Source organism: Belonocnema kinseyi, chromosome 2 (genome assembly GCF_010883055.1).
Source record: "Belonocnema kinseyi isolate 2016_QV_RU_SX_M_011 chromosome 2, B_treatae_v1, whole genome shotgun sequence".
Taxonomy (NCBI): Eukaryota; Metazoa; Arthropoda; class Insecta; order Hymenoptera; family Cynipidae; genus Belonocnema; species Belonocnema kinseyi.
In genome coordinates, this window is record NC_046658.1 from 59,694,348 (window position 1) to 59,714,599 (window position 20,252).

The 20,252-nt window shown below is 31.8% G+C and overlaps 1 protein-coding gene and 1 non-coding gene across 7 annotated transcripts in view; one reads left to right on the forward strand and one right to left on the reverse strand.

The window, feature by feature from the left end:
- LOC117166918 (chromodomain-helicase-DNA-binding protein Mi-2 homolog) overlaps positions 1-19,875 on the forward strand; it is a 30,878-nt gene extending 11,003 nt beyond the window's left edge. For 4 of the 6 annotated variants that reach the window (XM_033351371.1, XM_033351374.1, XM_033351376.1 and 1 more), the window contains exons 5-11: positions 1,011-1,259; positions 2,827-2,980; positions 3,144-6,646; positions 9,294-9,629; positions 9,719-9,966; positions 12,349-12,634; positions 14,124-14,441. In XM_033351371.1, coding sequence (XP_033207262.1) covers positions 1,011-1,259; positions 2,827-2,980; positions 3,144-6,646; positions 9,294-9,629; positions 9,719-9,966; positions 12,349-12,634; positions 14,124-14,441 — 5,094 coding nt within the window. Of the gene's footprint in view, positions 1-1,010; positions 1,260-2,826; positions 2,981-3,143; positions 6,647-9,293; positions 9,630-9,718; positions 9,967-12,348; positions 12,635-14,123; positions 14,442-18,614 lie in introns of those variants that run through there. The other 2 variants (XM_033351372.1, XM_033351375.1) reach the window with 2 other exon arrangements.
- Positions 11,978-12,050, reverse strand: Trnat-ugu. Its single transcript has one exon. It is a non-coding gene; the product is annotated as a tRNA-Thr (tRNA).
- Positions 19,876-20,252: the final 377 nt, after the last annotated feature.

The following is a 20,252-nucleotide window of genomic DNA, read 5'->3' on the forward strand; positions in this document are numbered from 1 at the left end:
GTCAAGAATAAAAAGTTCTTGTAATCAGCCGAGAAATACGCCTGAATTTTTCCGGAGCGTTTTGAGCAAAATTTTGAATTTTGCAAAAATTGTTCATATGCAGAATCCAAAATTTTGCTCAAAACGCTTCGAAAAAATTCAGGCGTATTCCTTGGCTGATCACAAGAACTTTTTATTCTTGATGATTTTTCCAAAAAGCGCATCGTTTATTGTAAAAAAATTCATGAATGTTTTCACAAAAATTTTGCCATTAAGACGCCACTTTGAAAATACTAAAACGAAAAATCGATCTTTGAACCATGGATTCTCAAAGTTTAGACATTTATTCCACCGGTTAGTGAGATTCCAGGTTAATTACAGACTCGAAAAGCTTTGGAAAATGGCTCACAAAAAAAAATAGGCACGAAAAATCACGTTTTTTTTGTTTAAACTGCATTTTGGGATAATAAATAAAATAAATAAAATAAATTTTGGTTCAGAAGTAATATAAATCTCATTTTTCTTGTTTGTAAATTTTTATAGTATCTTTTAGTACTGTTTTTGAAAGTTATAACGACTTAATTATAATGAGGATTTTTTAAATTCTCAACTTTGAAATGTATAAATAAACTCTTGATGTTTATCGTTTTGAACTCAATATAAGTGATATCCTAAAATCGCAAATATTAAAAAAAGACAATGGTGTTAATATCATTGAGCAATGTTTTATTTTGAATTTGTAGGTTGGGATAGGTGCTTGACAGAACATTTTGTGTACTTTTTACAAAATTTTGCTTTGATATAAGTACTTACTGAGATAATTTTTAGAACAAATTGATTATTCGGAGGAAAAGTGGAAAATGGCTAGGACTTAGTGAACAACTTTTTGGCAATCACTCTAAAAAAAGTGATCAAATTTGAACGTTTTTAATTTATCACCTTGATTTAAAAGATTCTTTCGATTTAAGAAATGAGGTTTTTGTCATGAGATGTTTATATATTAACTTTTTGTTAAAAATTTGATGTTGCAGGACGAGGAAGTTGAGGGTGGAAGTGGAGGTGAATACAGAGATTCAGACGTGGAGTTTGAGCAGATGTTGGCGGATGCAGAGGAGCCAACAGGCGAGGAAGGTTCTAAAGGTGCCGAGGAAGCCGCTGCTGAAGCACCAACAGATCCTCCAGTTCGCAGAAAGGCGAAGACAAAGATTGGGAACAAGAGCAAGAAGAAAAAGAAGACAAAGACGACTTCGAAATTCCCCGATGGAGAGGAAAGTGTCCAGGTAGAGTTGAGCTGCTTATGGCTTGTGCGTTCGTTACTGTTTCAGACGCGTGCTTGAAAATCAATGGCTGTCCACATTTCTCATGCCGAGGTTTCCAATCTCTGATAGATGGAGATCTTACACTCTTACTGCTTACTAATCATTACATTATCAATTATGAATGATTTTGGGCTTCATTTTTGTCGAAAGATACGTTCAGCTTCTAGATTCCCCTATACATATATATGTTTCATATTTTTATGTTAGCAATGTGAAAGATGCATGAATATCTGTTATCATGTTTTCAATTAATTTACACGTGCGCATATGACGGGAATTATACAAATATTTAATCTGAAAATGAAACAAGAACGCATATCATTTGTTGCTTAGCTCTGCCTCAAAATCATTAGTATTTATTGTTTACTACTTTTTGATATGTTATATGTCGCATGTGCTGAATTTTAAATAGTTTATGCAGGGTTGCTACAGAATGCAAAATATGACAGATTCGTGACATTTTTTGTTGTTGCAAGTTTCTGACATTTTTTTGTCATTGTATTTTTTGTCCATTTTAAGATTTCCATGATTTTAGTACTTTGCAGCGGATTTAAGAATTCCAAAAAGGTGAGAGTTAATTTGCTTCTTAATAACTACCAAGGAGCATGAAAATTGTATTAAATAAATGTTTTGTTTTGTATTCATTTACAGCCTACAAATTCTAGAGCATTTCAATTAAGAAATCTAAAAATGTATTAAAAAGGATTTATATTTTTAAAGAGTTTAAATTTTTTAAACTTCGAAATCTGAAAATTTGGAGGCTGTAAGTTCTAACATCATGATTGTAAAATACTTTAAATTTGAAAGCCGTCAGTTTACTGCTTAACGTTTTAGAATGCATATAATTTCAGTCCTATATAATCTCGCAACATACTCGAAACTTAAAAATATTTCAATTTTAAAACTTTTAAATTGGAATTATGAAATTCAAATTTTAAGGTTATATTTCTAAGTATAAAATCATTTAAATTAAAAAACTTGTGTAATTTTGGGACCAATGAATTATTTAGAATTTTCGAGAATACCAGAGTAAAAACCGTCTTTTCGAAAGGCATCAAATTCTAACAATGCAGAGTTATAATTAGAAGCCTTAGATTTGGACGATATTAAAGTTTTTGAAAGAATTTGATAACCATTTATATTTACAAATTTGAATTATATTCTCCCTAAAAAGTATTACTGTTAGAAAATTCCAATTAAAAAGCTGGTTTTATTTTTAAAGCAAAATTTGCATTGTTTAGATTTCATTTGGAACACGTTTCTCTAATTTGTTTTATTATTGTTAATCATTGTACAATTAATGAAACTGTTCAAATGATTAGCTATATTCTTGAAACGCTTGGCAAATTTGCATTTATGTATAATTAATTTTGCTCTAGAAAATTAATGTAATTTTGTAGCAATCCTCTTTATGGAACAAGAAAGTACTTGTTTCGAAGCTATTTATTTTCAGATTGCTCAATACGGTTTCAAAATTGGTGAAATTAAGTTCTCCAAAATGACCGAAAAATTGTCTTTCTTTCCGTAGACTGACCATCAGGATTACTGTGAAGTTTGTCAACAAGGTGGTGAGATTATTCTTTGTGACACTTGTCCAAGAGCTTACCATCTTGTTTGTCTAGAACCCGAATTGGAGGAAACACCCGAAGGCAAATGGAGTTGTCCACACTGCGAAGGAGAAGGTACTAATTTAATTTCTCTTATGTAAATAATAAACCCAATATAAAGTTAAGAAAGTGTAAAATTCCATTTAGTACACTTGGCTATCAAATCAAATTGTCTGCTCAACCAACATTCAATCCGGCTTTTTGCAATTCGTAAATTATACCCCTAAACTTCCATTAGGAGCTGCAGATGATGACGACGAGCACATGGAGTTTTGCCGAGTTTGCAAAGACGGAGGTGAACTTTTATGCTGCGATAGTTGTACAAGTGCATACCACATCCACTGTCTAAATCCTCCTCTAACCGAAATCCCCGACGGTGACTGGAAGTGTCCAAGATGTGGCTGTCCTCCGATTATGGGTAAAGTCGCAAAGATCCTAACTTGGAGGTGGAAAGAATGTGAAGATACACCTTCGGAGGAACCTTCAACCAGTAAAGCAGCTCCTAAGAAACGCAAGACGCGAGAGTTTTTCGTCAGATGGGCAGATATGTCCTATTGGCACTGTGACTGGATCTCTGAACTCCAACTCGACGTGTTCCATCCTCTCATGTTTAGGAATTACATACGAAAATACGACATGGATGAGCCACCAAAACTGGAGGAACCTTTGGACGAGAGCGACAGTCGTTACAAGAGGCTTCAATGCCAAGAGGGTAATGCCGAGAGGGACGAATTCAACCTCGAGGAACGCTACTACCGATACGGAGTTCGTCCCGAATGGTTGATTGTTCACAGAGTAATCAATCACAGACTTCAACGAGACGGTCGAGCAACATATCTCGTTAAGTGGCGAGAATTGGGTTACGATCTCGCGACTTGGGAAGATGAGAACGAGGACGTGCCTGGATTGAAACAAGCTATCGATTACTACTTGGATCTGAGGAACGCAATCTGCGGAGATGGAACATCTTCCTCGCGAAAGGGAAAGAAAGGCAAGGGCAAAAAGTCCAAGACTCGAGAGATTATCGATGACGAGGAGAAGGCACCGAAAAGGTATACTCCACCGCCTGAAAAAGCAACCACAGATCTCAAGAAAAAGTACGAACGACAACCAGATTACCTGGACATAACAGGAGGTCAGTTGCATCATTACCAGTTGGAAGGTTTAAACTGGTTGAGGTATTCTTGGGGTCAAGGCATCGATACAATTCTTGCCGATGAGATGGGTCTTGGAAAAACGATCCAGACTATCACCTTCCTCTATTCTCTTTACAAGGAAGGTCACTGCAAAGGTCCCTTCCTCGTTTCAGTACCCCTTTCCACAATCATCAATTGGGAAAGAGAATTCGAGACCTGGGCTCCCGATTTCTATTGTGTCACGTACGTCGGTGACAAGGACAGTCGTATCGTCATCCGAGAAAACGAACTCGCCTTCGAAGAGAACGCAACTCGAGGTGGAAGAGCGACAAAGATCCGATCAGCCAATATCAAGTTTAACGTGCTTTTGACGAGTTACGAGTTGGTTTCTATCGACTCGGCCTGCCTGGGATCAATTGACTGGGCAGTTCTAGTCGTCGATGAGGCACACAGGCTGAAATCCAACCAGTCTAAATTCTTCAGACTTCTGGCGTCTTACAATATTGCCTACAAACTTCTCCTAACTGGTACGCCTCTTCAAAACAACTTGGAGGAACTCTTCCACTTGTTGAATTTCCTTTGTCGGGATAAATTCAACGATCTCTCTGCTTTCCAGAATGAATTTGCGGATATTTCCAAGGAAGAGCAGGTGAAGAAACTTCACGAGATGTTGGGACCCCACATGCTGCGGAGATTGAAGGCTGACGTGCTAAAGAACATGCCTAGCAAATCCGAATTTATCGTGAGAGTAGAATTGTCTCCGATGCAGAAAAAGTACTACAAGTATATTTTAACGAGAAACTACGAAGCCTTGAATCCAAAGGGAGGAGGCCAGCAAGTTTCGTTGCTAAATATTATGATGGATCTGAAAAAGTGTTGTAACCATCCTTATCTCTTCCCAGCTGCTTCCCAAGAAGCCCCGACGGGACCAAACGGTAACTACGAGACCTCAGCTTTGATCAAAGCTGCTGGAAAGCTTGTCTTGTTAAGCAAGATGCTGAGGAAGCTCCGAGACGACGGACACAGGGTCCTTATTTTCTCCCAGATGACAAAGATGTTGGACATTCTGGAAGACTACTTGGAAGGCGAGGGTTATAAATACGAACGTATCGATGGAAACATCACTGGTACTCAGAGACAAGAGGCTATAGATAGATTTAATGCTCCTGGTGCCCAGCAATTTGTCTTTTTGCTCTCAACTCGTGCTGGAGGTCTAGGAATCAATTTAGCGACAGCGGACACTGTGATAATCTACGATTCCGATTGGAATCCTCACAACGACATTCAGGCGTTCAGCAGAGCTCACAGAATCGGTCAGGCTAATAAAGTTATGATCTATCGATTCGTCACTCGAAACTCGGTCGAAGAACGAGTTACTCAAGTCGCGAAACGCAAGATGATGCTTACGCATTTGGTCGTGCGGCCGGGGATGGGAGGAAAGGGTGCCAACTTTAGCAAGCAGGAACTCGACGATATCTTGAGATTCGGAACGGAAGAGTTGTTTAAAGAAGAGGAGGGCAAGGAAGACGATGCAATTCACTACGATGACAAGGCCGTCGCGGAACTTTTAAACAGAAGCAAGGAGGGTATCGAATCGAAGGAAAGTTGGGCCAACGAGTACTTGAGCTCGTTCAAGGTGGCCTCTTATGTCACAAAGGATGGCGAGAATGAGGAAGAGGCAGACACGGAGATTATCAAGCAAGAAGCTGAAAATACCGATCCTGCATATTGGATTAAACTGCTGAGACACCATTATGAACAGCAGCAGGAGGATATGGCGAGGACACTTGGAAAGGGTAAGAGAGTACGAAAGCAGGTGAATTATAACGATGGAGGAGTGACTGGAGATCAAGGAGCTAGGGATGATCAGCCTTGGCAAGAGAATCTCTCGGATTATAACAGTGACTTTAGCGCACCGAGTGATGATGACAAGGAGGATGATGACTTTGATGAAAAGGGAGACGGTGACTTATTGTCTCGTAGAAGCAGACGTCGCTTGGAAAGACGAGATGAGAAGGACAGACCTCTTCCGCCACTTCTTGCCAGGGTTAATGGTAATATTGAGGTTTTGGGATTCAATGCGAGACAGAGGAAGGCCTTCCTCAATGCCATTATGCGGTATGGAATGCCACCACAGGATGCTTTTAATTCTCAGTGGTTGGTGCGGGATTTAAGGGGAAAATCGGAGAAGAATTTCAAGGCTTATGTTTCGCTCTTTATGCGTCACCTTTGCGAGCCTGGTGCTGATAATGCAGAGACGTTTGCTGATGGAGTTCCGAGGGAGGGATTAAGTAGGCAACATGTTTTGACGAGGATTGGAGTGATGTCGTTGATCAGGAAGAAGGTTCAGGAGTTTGAGCATATTAATGGGTACTACTCGATGCCCGAGATGATCAGAAAGCCAGTGGAACCTGTGAAGGACGCTGTCGTGGATCCTGCGACTGGAACGAGTAGCAGTGGCGCGACTCCTGCGACGTCTAATGCCCCAAGTCCCAGTCCTGCTGCGACTCCGACCCCGACAGTTGGAGCTGTGGCCAATGATACGGCTAAGGCGGTGGAAGGTGCGGAGGTCAAGGAACAGAAGGAGGATGGGAGCGAGAAAGAGGTCAGATTTTTATCATTTTTTAAATTATTTTGGTTTTTTAAGATGTTGGTGCTAAGATATATTGAGATAAATCAGGATCAGGAATGAAGAGGAGTTATGAAAATTTATGAAAGGTTATCAGGGCCCCTATCTGGAAAACCTGGAATTTTCATATGTCTGGTAATACCAGGGATTTTTTTTCGAAAGTGTGCTTAATTCTGTTCTAATTGCAATATAATTTTTATATAACAATTTGTGAAAGTAGCTTTATGTTACTGTATTTATCAATTTTGTTGTAAATTCTTTTTTTCTTTGTTTAAAATTAATTTTTATTACTGAAAATTTGACAACTCCAGTTGAAACTATTTTGTTGACATTTTTTTTGTTTGAAATTTTTTTTACTGAAAATGTAACTATTTTAATTGAATATTCCACAATTTTAGGTGCGAATTTATCTCTATAGTAGAATATTAATCTTTTTAACTAAAAATTTTAATATTTTATTTTTATTTGAAAAATTATCTTTATTAGTTCAAATTGCGTGTTTTTTTTTATAGAAATTAATCTTCTTGTTTGAAAATTGGTCTTTTTGCTTATATAAATCAAGAGTTATAGATCAAGATTAATGATTTCATTTGTAATTTCATCAATATTTGACTGAGATTTCATTTAATATAATATGTAACAATCTACGATTCATGCATTCTGTCAACATTGATGTATGATAGTTTCTTGGTACATATAAGTCAGTTTGACATCTTATAAAATTGTATTTAACGTGAAGTTCTTCCCCTTGATTTTAAAGTTAATAATTTTGCAATTTTTATTGAAATGATTGAATTTAAAAAAATCATGTTGCACAATTTAAAAATTAATTAAAAGGAATTAATTTAAAACTAACGCTTCAAGTTTCAATTGAATAATTCGAAAAATTTCTGATCAGCAAACATCTAATTATCAAAGTTTTTCAAATAATTTAATTTTAAATGTTCACAATGTTTAAAAAAAATCTTCAATTTCTAACGGTGAAAATGACCGTGATTTTTTTGGACAAATCACATTTTTCAGCAAAAAAATCTGTCTTGTCTGAAATTTCCATAATTTCAAATTATAATTATAGTTTTTAATGCTCGATTGTATGACCACTTTTGTAGGCTTTGATACTGAAGTTTCTTTGCTTCAAAAGCAAGGAGGTCAATCATAGATCCGACTTTTTTTAATTAGGATTTCCTTTATACTTTTTGGGTTCTGACAGTTCTTGATGCTCTTTCCACTGAGCATTAGCATCATTAATGGCATGGAAAAATGTTTAATAACCGGGAAATTTGTTTTTGTTTGTAGATGTGATCCTAACATATTTTAGATTTATATTGAGAATTTGACTGCTCATATTGCACAATAATGTTTAATTGATAGCCCGAATAATTCAACAATTTCAAATTGAAAGCTTCCTGAATCGATAATATTTTCGAATTAAAATGTTAAAAATGTCAGGACAATTTCAGTATTGAATTTTCCCGAATTGCTAAGTTTGATTTTTAAAGCCTTGATAGCCAGTTTCGTATTTAATTATTATATATTTAAATATTCCACATTTTTTGGTTTCAATGTCAATCGTACAAAATTGACTGATTATACTATTTAGATGCCTCTAGAATAAGTTCAAAACAATGGAAAATTAAGAAAACAATTTGTCAAATTCAAGGCCTAAAAATTAGAAAACTTTAAGACTAGGCATCGAAAAGTTAATAATTTCTTATTTGAAAATCTTTAAAATTATTGAACATTTGAAACTCAACTTGAAAAATAGAAAGAATTTGTATTCTTTTCTTTTAATTTCCATTATAGTATATTACAATTGTCCAATTTTAGTTAAACATTTTAAAAGATATATAATTTAAAATTGAAGAATATTTTATTGAAAGATTTCAAGAATGAATAATAAGTCTAAGTGTAGTTTTAAACATCAAAAAATTTTTAATTAAAAATTAAAAAATGTTTAAAACCGAAATAGATCATAATAGTCATCAGAAATTGATATCTCTGCAGTCCAACGGAAAAAACCTAGTAAATGACTTTGCCATAGAGGTTATTTTCTCATGCGTATGTATCGGAATGGTCAAATGGCAAATGTCACTTACTAGGTTTTTCTGTTGGATAGTAGATCTCAGTTACTGTATAGTTATATTCTTTAATTTTGAATGATATTAAGGATTTTCTTAGAAAATGGAGTGAATATTTAAGATAAATGAAGAAAATAATACTAATTGTAATAACTATTATTGTGCAGATTAAATACTAAATTTTAATTCTTAAATCTTCATTTCTTGTATCAAAAAGATATTAAATTATTATGAAAATATTTATATGAAACAAAATATCTTTTCCTATCTTCAAATTTCTTTGACTTATTTGTAAGTAAGTTTTTCTTGCACGGTTTACGAACCCATTTTTTACATCTTTGTTTCAAAACGACGATTTAAACAAATATTTCACACTATATTTTAATTTTAATTTTGTATAACTACCTGGCTACATTTACTATTATTTGTTACAAATTTTAACTTAATTTTGTAATTATTATTATCCTCTGAATCGCTTACATTATATTATTTGAAATAGAACTTAAATAATGACAAATTAATTTAATTATTTTCTATCGCTACAGACTTCGGAAGTAAAGGAAACTAAGGAAGAAGACAAGGAAACCAAGGAGACTAAAGAAGAAGAAGAACCTGCCGAGAAAGAGAAGGAAAAGGAGAAAGAGAAGGAAAAGGAAGGCGAAGAGCCCAAAAAGGAAGAAGAAGAGACAGAAATGGAGACTAGTGACAAGGAAGTAGAAAAAGAGAAGGAGAAGCCAGAGAGTATAAAAGACGAAAAATCTCCCGTCAAGCCAGAAGAAAAGTTAGAAAAGGCAGAAAATTTGGAAGTTAAGCCTAAGCCAGAAACAGAAGAGGACGTTGTTATCGTGAAAGATGACGAAGAAGATGGCGACAAGAAAGAAGTACGTACCTGAAATCTAAATATTTCATAATTTAAACCAAGAGTTTAATTATTTGACCTATATTTTATGCCCTTTTTTCTAATTCTCAGGAAAAAGATACTAAAGAGAAGGAAACAGCAAAGGAAGGCGAGACGGAAGTGAAGCCAAAGCGCAAATTCATGTTCAATATTGCCGATGGAGGATTCACAGAATTGCACACTCTGTGGCTCAATGAAGAGAAGGCCGCCGTTCCTGGCCGAGAATACGAAATCTGGCACCGAAGACACGATTATTGGCTCCTTGCTGGTATCGTTACTCACGGTTATGGACGTTGGCAGGACATTCAAAATGATATAAGGTAATTTGCGTTCGAAGAAGGAAGCTTCAGGGAGTCCGCTGGACCGGGAAATGACAGTGAATTTATTTTTTGACCCAGAATTTTATAAATGTTTAGAAGAAAGAAATCTGCCCAACTTTGATTTCAACTGTTTTTAAATAATTCGTTAAATTCTGATCTTTTTCAATAATAATATCATTCTGTTTAGAATGCGTAATTCGAAAATCTTTCACTTAACAAAATTTCCATTTTAGATTTTTAAATTTAAAGCATAAATTTTAATTTAAAGAATTTTAAAGTGAAGTTTTAATGAAATTAGAGGCGCTTAAAATCGATGATTTTTGCTAAAAATATTTTTATTTGTCAAATGTGAATATAAATTAATTCATGATTTTTAAAACTAAATTGTACTTTAGATTTAAAAAGTGAATAATAATTGATTTTACAAGACGATTCGGAATCAGTTCACAGTTAGATTATTAGCTAAACAATAAAAGCCCGATTGAAACTTTATAAATTATTTTCAATTTCAAAATAACTTTAAAATAATATATTCATAATAAAAGGCTTTTATTAAATTTCAAATGTTATTTCAGGTTAAAATATTCAATTTTCAAACCACTCAAGTTGAAATTTTGTAATTAAGAATAAGAACAATTGCTTCATATTTAGAAATATCTGACTGTAAATTAAAAATCCGTAATTGCAAATTAAATATTCAAAACTAAAAAAAAAACCGAATTTTGAACGTTACAATTTTAATTGTTAGATTAAAAAACAAAACGGTACTGTAAGTCAAGTTCTTGAATTTTGATATATTGAACACCTATAATTCTGATAACAAATTCGAATAGCCTTAAGAAATATTTAGAAGTTTTGAAAAAAGAAAAAAAATTAATTAACAATTTGAAATGATTTCAAATAATGTAAACGAAGTTTACGTGTGCTACAAAATCCGGCTTTTCGTACGAAAATTTCTGTGCAAATAGTCCACGACGTAATTTGAAACAAAATATTATATATTTTGGCAGATTTTAAAGAACAATTTTTGAAGCTGTTCAAGAATTTTGAAAGGCTTCAGAAGAATAAACAAACACTTACTAGGAAAATTGAAAATGATTTTATATTTCGAAAAATTAATTTTAAAGTATTTTTTTTTTTTAATTTAGAAAGTTGTACAAAGTTATCAAAACTGAATGCGGAAGATTTTAAAGGATTTTAAAGAAATTTATAGGAAAAATTCGTATAATTTTAAAAGATGTCTAGAAGTCCTGAAAAAATTTTTTAAATAATTAAAAATTTGAAAAATATGAAACAATATGTAAATTTTTCCAGATTTTGAAATAAAATTTTGAATTATTTTAAGGACTTCGTAACAATTTAAAATAAAAATAATTTAACTTTTAATTTAAGAAGTGTTCAGCTTATAAAAAAATGTAATTTTGTTTGTTTCTAGTTTAAAATTATATAATTTTTAAATGCATTGATTGATTCTTAAATTTAGAGTATTGAAAATGATGACGTGGATTTATAATTTTGGTACTGAATCTGAATCTTTGAACTCTATAATTTATAAAAGTTGAAAAAAGAAAATTTGGTAGTTGCACTGCACTTAATTTAAAATTTGTTATTTGAAAAGTGTTAGTAGCTTCCATTTTATACGTAGAAAATGATTGATTATTTAAATACATTTTTAAATACAAAATTTTAAACTTCAGTTTTAAAAGTTGCAAATTCAAGAGTTCGACTTTGAGTACTTTAATTTGCAGCTCAGTTTTCATTGCTGCAAATGGACAATTTTTTGGCTTCAGTGTTCTATTTTTCATTTGAAGTTTTTGAAACAGAGTTTCGATTAGACTGGTTAATTAGATACAATATTATTTTAGAGGCCTAATACCAGTGGTTATTTCATGTTTGTGCGACAGAGGTCCCTGTATTTTACGGTTAATAAGTAGAAGAATTACTATATCATAATCAATTTTTATTACGAGAAATTAATTGAAAACGCGAAAGCAATAAGTTCTAAAAAATTCACTGCGGACTGGGTTTGAACCAACAACCTCCTCATTACATGTAAGGGGCGCTACCAATTGCGCCACCGCAGCACCAACAATAAAAATTGTAGAACTTGTGTTTCCTTAATTTCGATCAAAATCATTTTTCATAGATGTTATTATTTTAAGGTCAGTTTTTAAATTCAAGCTTTTGAAACAGAGTTATAGAAACAGAGTTTTGGTTAGAGTGGTGAACAATGTCTGCGAACCGGGGGAAAAAAAACGAGAATTATTGTCTTTGATTAAAACGGCCACCCTGAAGCTTACTAATTGAATAATTTAAAGAAGCGAAATTGTTTGAATAATTAAAGAATTAGATATTAATGAAATATTTCTATTTTTGTTCTAGGTTCGCGATCATCAATGAGCCCTTCAAGATGGACGTCGGCAAAGGTAACTTTCTCGAGATAAAGAACAAGTTCCTTGCCAGACGTTTTAAGCTTTTAGAGCAAGCATTGGTAATCGAGGAACAACTGAGACGCGCCGCGTATTTGAACTTGACGCAAGATCCTAACCATCCTGCGATGAGTTTGAATGCGAGGTTCGCCGAAGTCGAATGTCTTGCCGAGTCCCATCAACACCTGAGCAAGGAGAGTCTCGCTGGTAACAAACCGGCAAACGCTGTTCTACACAAGGTCGGTTTTCAATCTCTGTCATATTTATTTAGAGAAGATTACAGTATTGGGCAAGTTCCTCAAAAATCCTGCAACTTTTTCGACTTTATTACAAAAATGTGACTTTGTACAATTTTAATTGAGAACATTAAAAATTTATTATATTTTTCCTTAAAGCTTTATATATAAATGTTTGAAATTGAATCCGGATTCAAGACATTAGAAATGATTCAGTATTCATTTTTTTTTAAATTGCAAGCATTAACAGCAGGACATTATTAAGTCGAAAACGTTTGCAGTCGATCTTTCAACCCATTCACCTTTTTCTCATTTTTTTTTCGCTTGTGTGAGAACTGAATTAATGGTAACCAATAATAAAATCGAATTGTTTTTGGTTGAAAGTTCATTCTTTTTGGCTAAAAATTCGCCTATTTGGTTCAAAATTTAATTATTTTGTTTAAAATGTATGTTTTTTGGTTGGCAATTCATCTTTTAATGCTGTTAATTTAACTGCCTGATACAAATTTTTTTTTTTTTTGATTGACAATTTATTTATTTGGTTGGAAATGCAACTGTTTTGATTGAGGTTAAATCATTTATATTGAAAAGTCAACCAGTTGGTTGAAATTTCAGTTATTTCGTTCAGTACTTATCTTTTTTGTAAATAATTCAACTGTTTTATTAAGTATTCATCTTTTTGCTCGAAAATTCAACATATTGGGTGAAGTCACCTCTGCCCATTAAAATTTAGATTTTTTATTGAAAATTCCACTATTTGAGTAAAACAATTACTTTGTTAAAAATTCGTCTCTTTGGCTTGAAATTTTTCAGGTATGTGATTGTAAATACGCAACTTTTTTCTTAAAATTTGCTTTGTTTTGTACATTCAACTATTTGATTGAAAATTGACCTTTTCTGTTTGAATATTCATTTTTTTAGGTTAAAACTCAACTATATTCTAAATTATTCGACTTTTTGACTTAAAAACTACAATTTTGGTGTTAAAAGTTCGTCTTTGGGTTGGAAATTCAACTACTTTATTGTAAATTTAATGTTGTGTATATATACATTTTTTTAAAGCATTTATTCCGCTATTTCGAGGGCATTTTCGACTATGCGGTCTGAATGATTAAAAAATTAATAATTTCATATTCAAATTACTAATAATTCAACTTGACAATGAAAGTTATTGTTTCCGTCATTTAGTGTCTGGTACTGACTTTTTCTTAAAATTCTGTGCGACTTTCTTTGTAATTTTATGTGACTAATGTGACTTTTTTAAAGCCTTTTACTCGATCCGTGCACTGAGAAAAAAAAACCGAAAAAAATTGGGAATAAGTTTCAAGTTACTTGCTTAAAAAAGTTACTAGTTACAGCAAATGTACTATAACAATAACTTTTTTAGGAACTTTGTTACTTCCCAACACTGGAAGATACAAAATTTAAAATTTATCTATATCAAGATTTCCATTGCCGCTTTAACTAATTTTTGCTTTATTTGTTGAAATAGGTGCTAAATCAATTGGAGGAGCTTCTGTCTGACATGAAGTCTGACGTGAGCCGTTTGCCAGCGACTTTGGCAAGAATCCCTCCAGTTGCTCAACGACTCCAGATGTCGGAACGTTCAATTTTGAGTCGTCTGGCCGCAACAGCTCCAGGAGGCAGCAGCACTCCCTCTGGCCAGGCTGCTTTATTGGCTCAGCAATTCCCTGCAGGTTTCAACAGTGGCCAGATACCAGCCACTTTTGCCGGTGCTGCCAACTTTGGTAACTTTAGGCCACAGTATTCTGTGCCAGGACAACCACCACAAGGTTTCACGGGTATGTGATGAATTATTTTCAAGAGATATTTCTGGGTTGATAGATAGTCTGAACAGTCTTAATAAGAAAATATTATTTTATAACTGTTCTAAAAAATATTAGAAGAATCAAGGAATTTAGAAAAAAGTTTGCAGTTATTTTCACTAATTCCTAGATTTTACGCAACATTTAATAAACAGTTTTTACATTCTCATCGGAGAAGGTATTAGATTTATGTAAAGTTTGACCCCCCTCCCCAGATTTTGTCAAATGTTTTTTACTATATTGAATTATAAAAAAAAGTAAATTAAAAATATGTTCAATGGTAGAAAAGTATTTTTTTTAAAGCGATAGTTAAATTAGGGATTTGTCAAATTAAGGCTTGATTTTTTGTAAATCTGTATCTAAATTTTTTTACTTTTTCTTAAGTATACAGGCTTAAAGCTTTTTTCAACGACTTTGAAAGATTCAGGTTTTTAAATTGTTCTAATTTTTATTTTTGAAATGCTGTAATTGAAAAAAAATCGAATAAAAAACCTAACACATTCAAAGCCTTCCGATTATAAACCGTTCAAAAATTGAGAAGATCATTACTTAAATTTCTCTAATCTTGAGCAATTTTTTTGAATATACAAGAAAATAAAGTTAGTCAATTGTATAACTTGTCAAACTTTTGTAAAACATGATTTCACTTCTGAAATTCATCACTGTTGATAGCATTAAATTTGGGGAAAGTTGGAATCTGTTAGAAAATGTTTCGATCATTTGATTGCTTGTGATATTTTAATATTCGAGTTTCGAGGGTTAATATGCATAGACCTTTTAAAATCAAAGGTGAACGGGTCGAGAACTGTAATTTTGTAATTGTGAACTCTCTTTTGGCTTTAACGAACACATTCTCATCACGTATCTCGTGTTTCGCACTTGATTTTGTCCAAAATGTCAACTTTTCTGTATTATACAGAACACTTTTATATCAAATATAATACATTTTTCATGTAACTCTGCCTGGGATTGCTTATTCAGATATTGCAAAATAAAGCACAAATTGCATTTATCATGATTATTTTAATATTTGTTTCTTATTTTGCTTTCAATTATATTCTAAGCTGCCCTGAAACATGTATCATTTCAATAAATGTATATCATTACAATTAATAATATGCATAAAAATTGAATCATACTAATTCTTATTTCCTTGTTTTGATAATTTTTAATTTTTACTCTTGTTTTTGACTATTAAATAAAAACTACTGCGCATCTGCAGAGGGTCTAATACAGGAACCGATATAGGGTCCTACATAGGATCCTACGTCCTCTTTCGTCTTTTCTGTGCTTTCTCCAAAAATTCAATTTTTTTTACTTTTAATCTGATTTTTTATGATTTGAAGAAAATCTACTCGTCCTATCTGAAAATGATCAATAATAAATTTCTAGATCTTTCTAGGCTAACAACTTTTGCCTGTTAATTTTAGTTCGTACCTTGTGTCGTTTTTTCAACAAAAAAATATTTATTTTTATTTTGAATGTTGTTTTTTACGACTAAAGCAAAAACTACGTATCCTATCAAAAATTCTTCATGAAAAATTTCAATGAGTTTTCGATATTTTTTGGAAGCGTAACTTTTGACTATTTTTTTATAGCTTGTGTTGTTTGTCAAAAAATTTACTTTTTTATTTTTATTGTTTTTTACGCATAAGATAATAACTGGGCATCCTATAAAAAATTATTAATAAAAATTTCTAGCTCTTTTTTGGACAAACAAGTTTTGTCTCACTTTTTTCGTAGTTTGTGTCGTTAGTCCAAATTTTTTTATTTTTTTTATTTTCACAGCTGTTTTTTACGACTAAAAATAAAAGCTACCCGTCCTATCCAAAAGTGATTCATAAGAAATTTATAGATCTTTTCAGGGCGCTCAATTTTAGCTTATTAATTGTTTTCGTATCTTGCATAGCTTGATAAAAAAATGTTCATTTTAGTTTGTTTTTTGAATTTTGAAAATGCACTAACTCTGATATTTTTCTTTTTATATAAAAAAGTTATAAAGGATAAATTCTTAAAAAAATGTGGTTTCAAAAATTTGGAAAATGCGCTCACTTTTTGAATTTTCATACCAAATAGCTGGTTTACGAACTCGTTCTTTCTTTTTAGGCCTTAAAAATGTGTGCCAATGTTAAATGTTAAATTATAATTTTGTTATGTAATAAAAATTTAAAAATCTATAATAATGAAAATCTTCGACTTTGAAAGATTACATAATTTAGCTTTCAATATTAAATTGTTCAAAATTAATGGCTTTGAATTTAAAATTATTCAAATTCAAGTTTTCACTGTTTTATTTCTAAAATTGGAATTATCAAAAATTAAATTTTGTAAGTTTTGACATTGTCCTATTTTCGAAATTTTAATCTGAAATCAGTCAATTTTTTTAATTATTTAATCAAAAATTAATTTATTTAATTGTTAGCGTTTCAACTTTAAAAATATGCAATTCATCTTCTTTTGATGCTTATCGATTTTCGGAATTGATTATATATGTGAAACAACTGTGGGTTTCGCGCAAAGAGTTATTTTTTTTCTAAACGGGAAGAAATCACAAATGTTTATCGGGAGAACCGGGAGATGAAAATCTACGAAATAGTGTTTATCCAGAAATTTTAACTGAATTTTAAAAACCATTGAATTTAAATATTCTATTTGTGGTCTTTACGTTTTCAATTAATCGATGTTAATCATTCGAATTTTTGAAGGTATAATTTTACATTTTTGAACCATTAAAATTCTAATAATATTAAATAGTTGATATGCGCCAATTGCAAACCAAAATAGAAGATTTAGCGTTTACAATTTCTGAAAACATTTAAATTAGGCTCTTCAAACTCGTGGAAATTTTTTAATTAAATTACTAGAGAAAATTCCAGTTACACTCTTTAAATTTTGTGAAGTTGATTTAATTTTTTTAAACCAATTTTTCACTTTTTAAATTATGAAATGATGCATTTTACAATGCGTAATTCTCAAAGTTTCCCTTTCAAGTTTACATTTTCGTTTAAAGAGTATTTAAATATAGCTTTGAAGATTTGAACAATTAAATTTTAAAAGCGTTTCAGATTGAATTTTTTGATAATAAACGTTTCAAGTTGGTCAAATATAAATTAGTGATATTTAAAATTGAAAAATAATTGTTTTTACTAGATTATTCTGAATTTGTTTGAAATTAAACTATACAGATTTTAACGTGAAAAATTGAACTGTTTCAATTGGAAAGCATTAGTAATAGGTAGTAGTCAGATTGTAACTTTAGACTACTTTCAATTTTTATATAGTTTCAAATTAATAGATTCGTATTTTAATACATTCAATTTCAAACCCTATTAAAATCATTTTTCGGTCCTAAATATTGCATTTTTAACCAATTCAAATTAAAAAAGAATTTTTTTAAAACATTTAGAAACATTTCTAAAAAAGAGGATGCCTTAAATCGTTACAATGGTAATTGTTCCATTTGTAAGTGAAACTGTTGAATTTTGATGTATAAGTAACAATTGTACAATTATCAATATGAAACGTTTTCAAATTAAAATAATTTAACTGCTAATTTAAAAAAGATTTGATTATAAAATGTTAATTGTTCGATTTTTATTGTTTTTAACTTCAAATTGCTTACAATAATATAAATTTGTTAATTTATTCGATTTATATTTTTTAACTCGAAATCTTTGAGCTGTCCAATTTATAAAAGAAAATAAATTTTTGCAATTTAACGGCATTTAATTTGAAATTATTTATTTGAAAAGTATTGAAAGCTTTCATTATTCCATATTGCGTGTCATTTATTGATCATTTGAATGACAAATTTGGTAAGCTTCAGTTTAAAAAGTGTAAAGTTCCAGAGTTCCATTTCGAGTACTTTAATTTGTAGTTCAGTTTTTATTACCTTAGATAAGCGCTTTTAAATTAGATTCAGCTCTTTTCAGATGAATTATTTGATTAATTAGGGCGAATGGTTTTTAAAAAATCAATAATTTGATAATATTCTTGATTTCCAAACTTTGAGAATTCGGTGTGAAAAGCCTGTTCAGTTTTAAATTCAGATTTTGTAGCAACCCTTTGTTTTATTATTCTTCAGAAATGATTAAAATCTCTAAAATCTATTCAAACTAAAATTTAATTTTATCTAAATCTGATTTGTTCTTTTCCAGCTTGAATTTGAACACCGAAGTGGCAGCAGCTCAAGGAAGCAAAACTCACAACGGCGCAAACGACATTCCCACCCGAATTATTTGCGCTGTAATTTTATTTTTCGTAAATTACAATTTCTAGCTGAATTTTCACTAGATAAGGATCTAAAATAATGAAGAAAAAAACATCGCTAAACATAATATCGTATGCTAAGAAAGGGGAAAAAATCACATTCTTTTCTTGTATTTATTATGTGTACATTCGTCGTCGGACAACAAGCGAGGTATCATGTTTTGTATCGGTTTACGCGGGTCGACAGCGCAGCGAATGATGCAGGTCACTTTCTCGAGTATTTGACGAGAGGATACGATTTAAATCCTTTTGACGTACGACGTCTCGCATATTGATAATTATAACGATAGCAACAATAAATACTAAGTACATTTTACTTAAATTTATTTAAGGACTCGCACGTTCGTTGGGACTCTGCAGTTGAATGCAAATCATTCGAACGATCTGTCGATATATAATTTATTCGTAGAGTTTTTATAGCAATAGCTCGGACGCGACAAGAGTGTGACGCGTGTTTATTTAAAAAAAGCCTTGAATGATTTTAATTAAGACTGAAGATGGAATCGGGCGTCCGAGTGAATTCTGATATAAAAATATTGTAATGCAAGGGTCCTGCCACGAGAGAAAGCACAGCATTTTGTGCAAAATGAGTGTCGAGAGTTTAAAAAAAATGAGAAAACGAGAGAGAAAAAAAAAGTTGAGCGAAAGGCATAGGATTAAGTCCTGACTCTTCGGAACTCTGCGCGATTTCGAAGGGAATAATAATTCAGCTTTCGTCTGTGCAGGAGAGTAATTACCAAGTGCGGTTCAATTTCTCTTTTCTTTTTTAATCTGGACTTGAATACTGAGATGTATTCTTTTATCATTAATTGACTAAAATAACAAAAATAAAAAATGAGGCAGACTTCCGAATGCTTAGAGCTCCAAGTCCATCGATACGACGAATCATTTCTCTGTAACGTGTAAAGTTAATACAAAGGTAGCGGGAATTTTTTTATGACGCATTTCCATTTACACTTTTTCGAGAGCTTCACTCCGACTATCAGTCTTTGTAGTATTCGTTTTTGAGCAAAATGCAGCGATATCCGTACATGTATCTAGACTATTCGGTGCGCTCTGACTTAATTTTTATTTCACACCTACCAAACTCTGTACATACACAATGTGTTGCACTGGAAACTCTGAAATATAAGTGTTAAACTGAAAGAAGTATTTAAAATTACCCTGAATTTCGTTGATAGAGAAATAAATATTAGGAGATTTTTTTGGTTTAAACTATCAAATCTAATTTTGTATCATTTAGGCGTAGTTTCGATTTTTAGGATATTCGGAAAGATTGGAGATGGCGTAAATTCTTTATCGTAATTATATAGTGTAGGATTTTGCACTTTTTTCTTTTTGCGACAATAAGTGAGGCATTGAAAATTAAAATATAATGAACTAAGATAGATTTTGTTCTTATTTTCTGAATATCAGTGTATGAAAATTAAAAGAGGCATTGTTAACTTATGAGCAAGTTTTTTTTATATCCTGAAGCAATTAAATTTTCCAAATTATTTTTCTAAAGAATTTGTTCTAACTTGCAT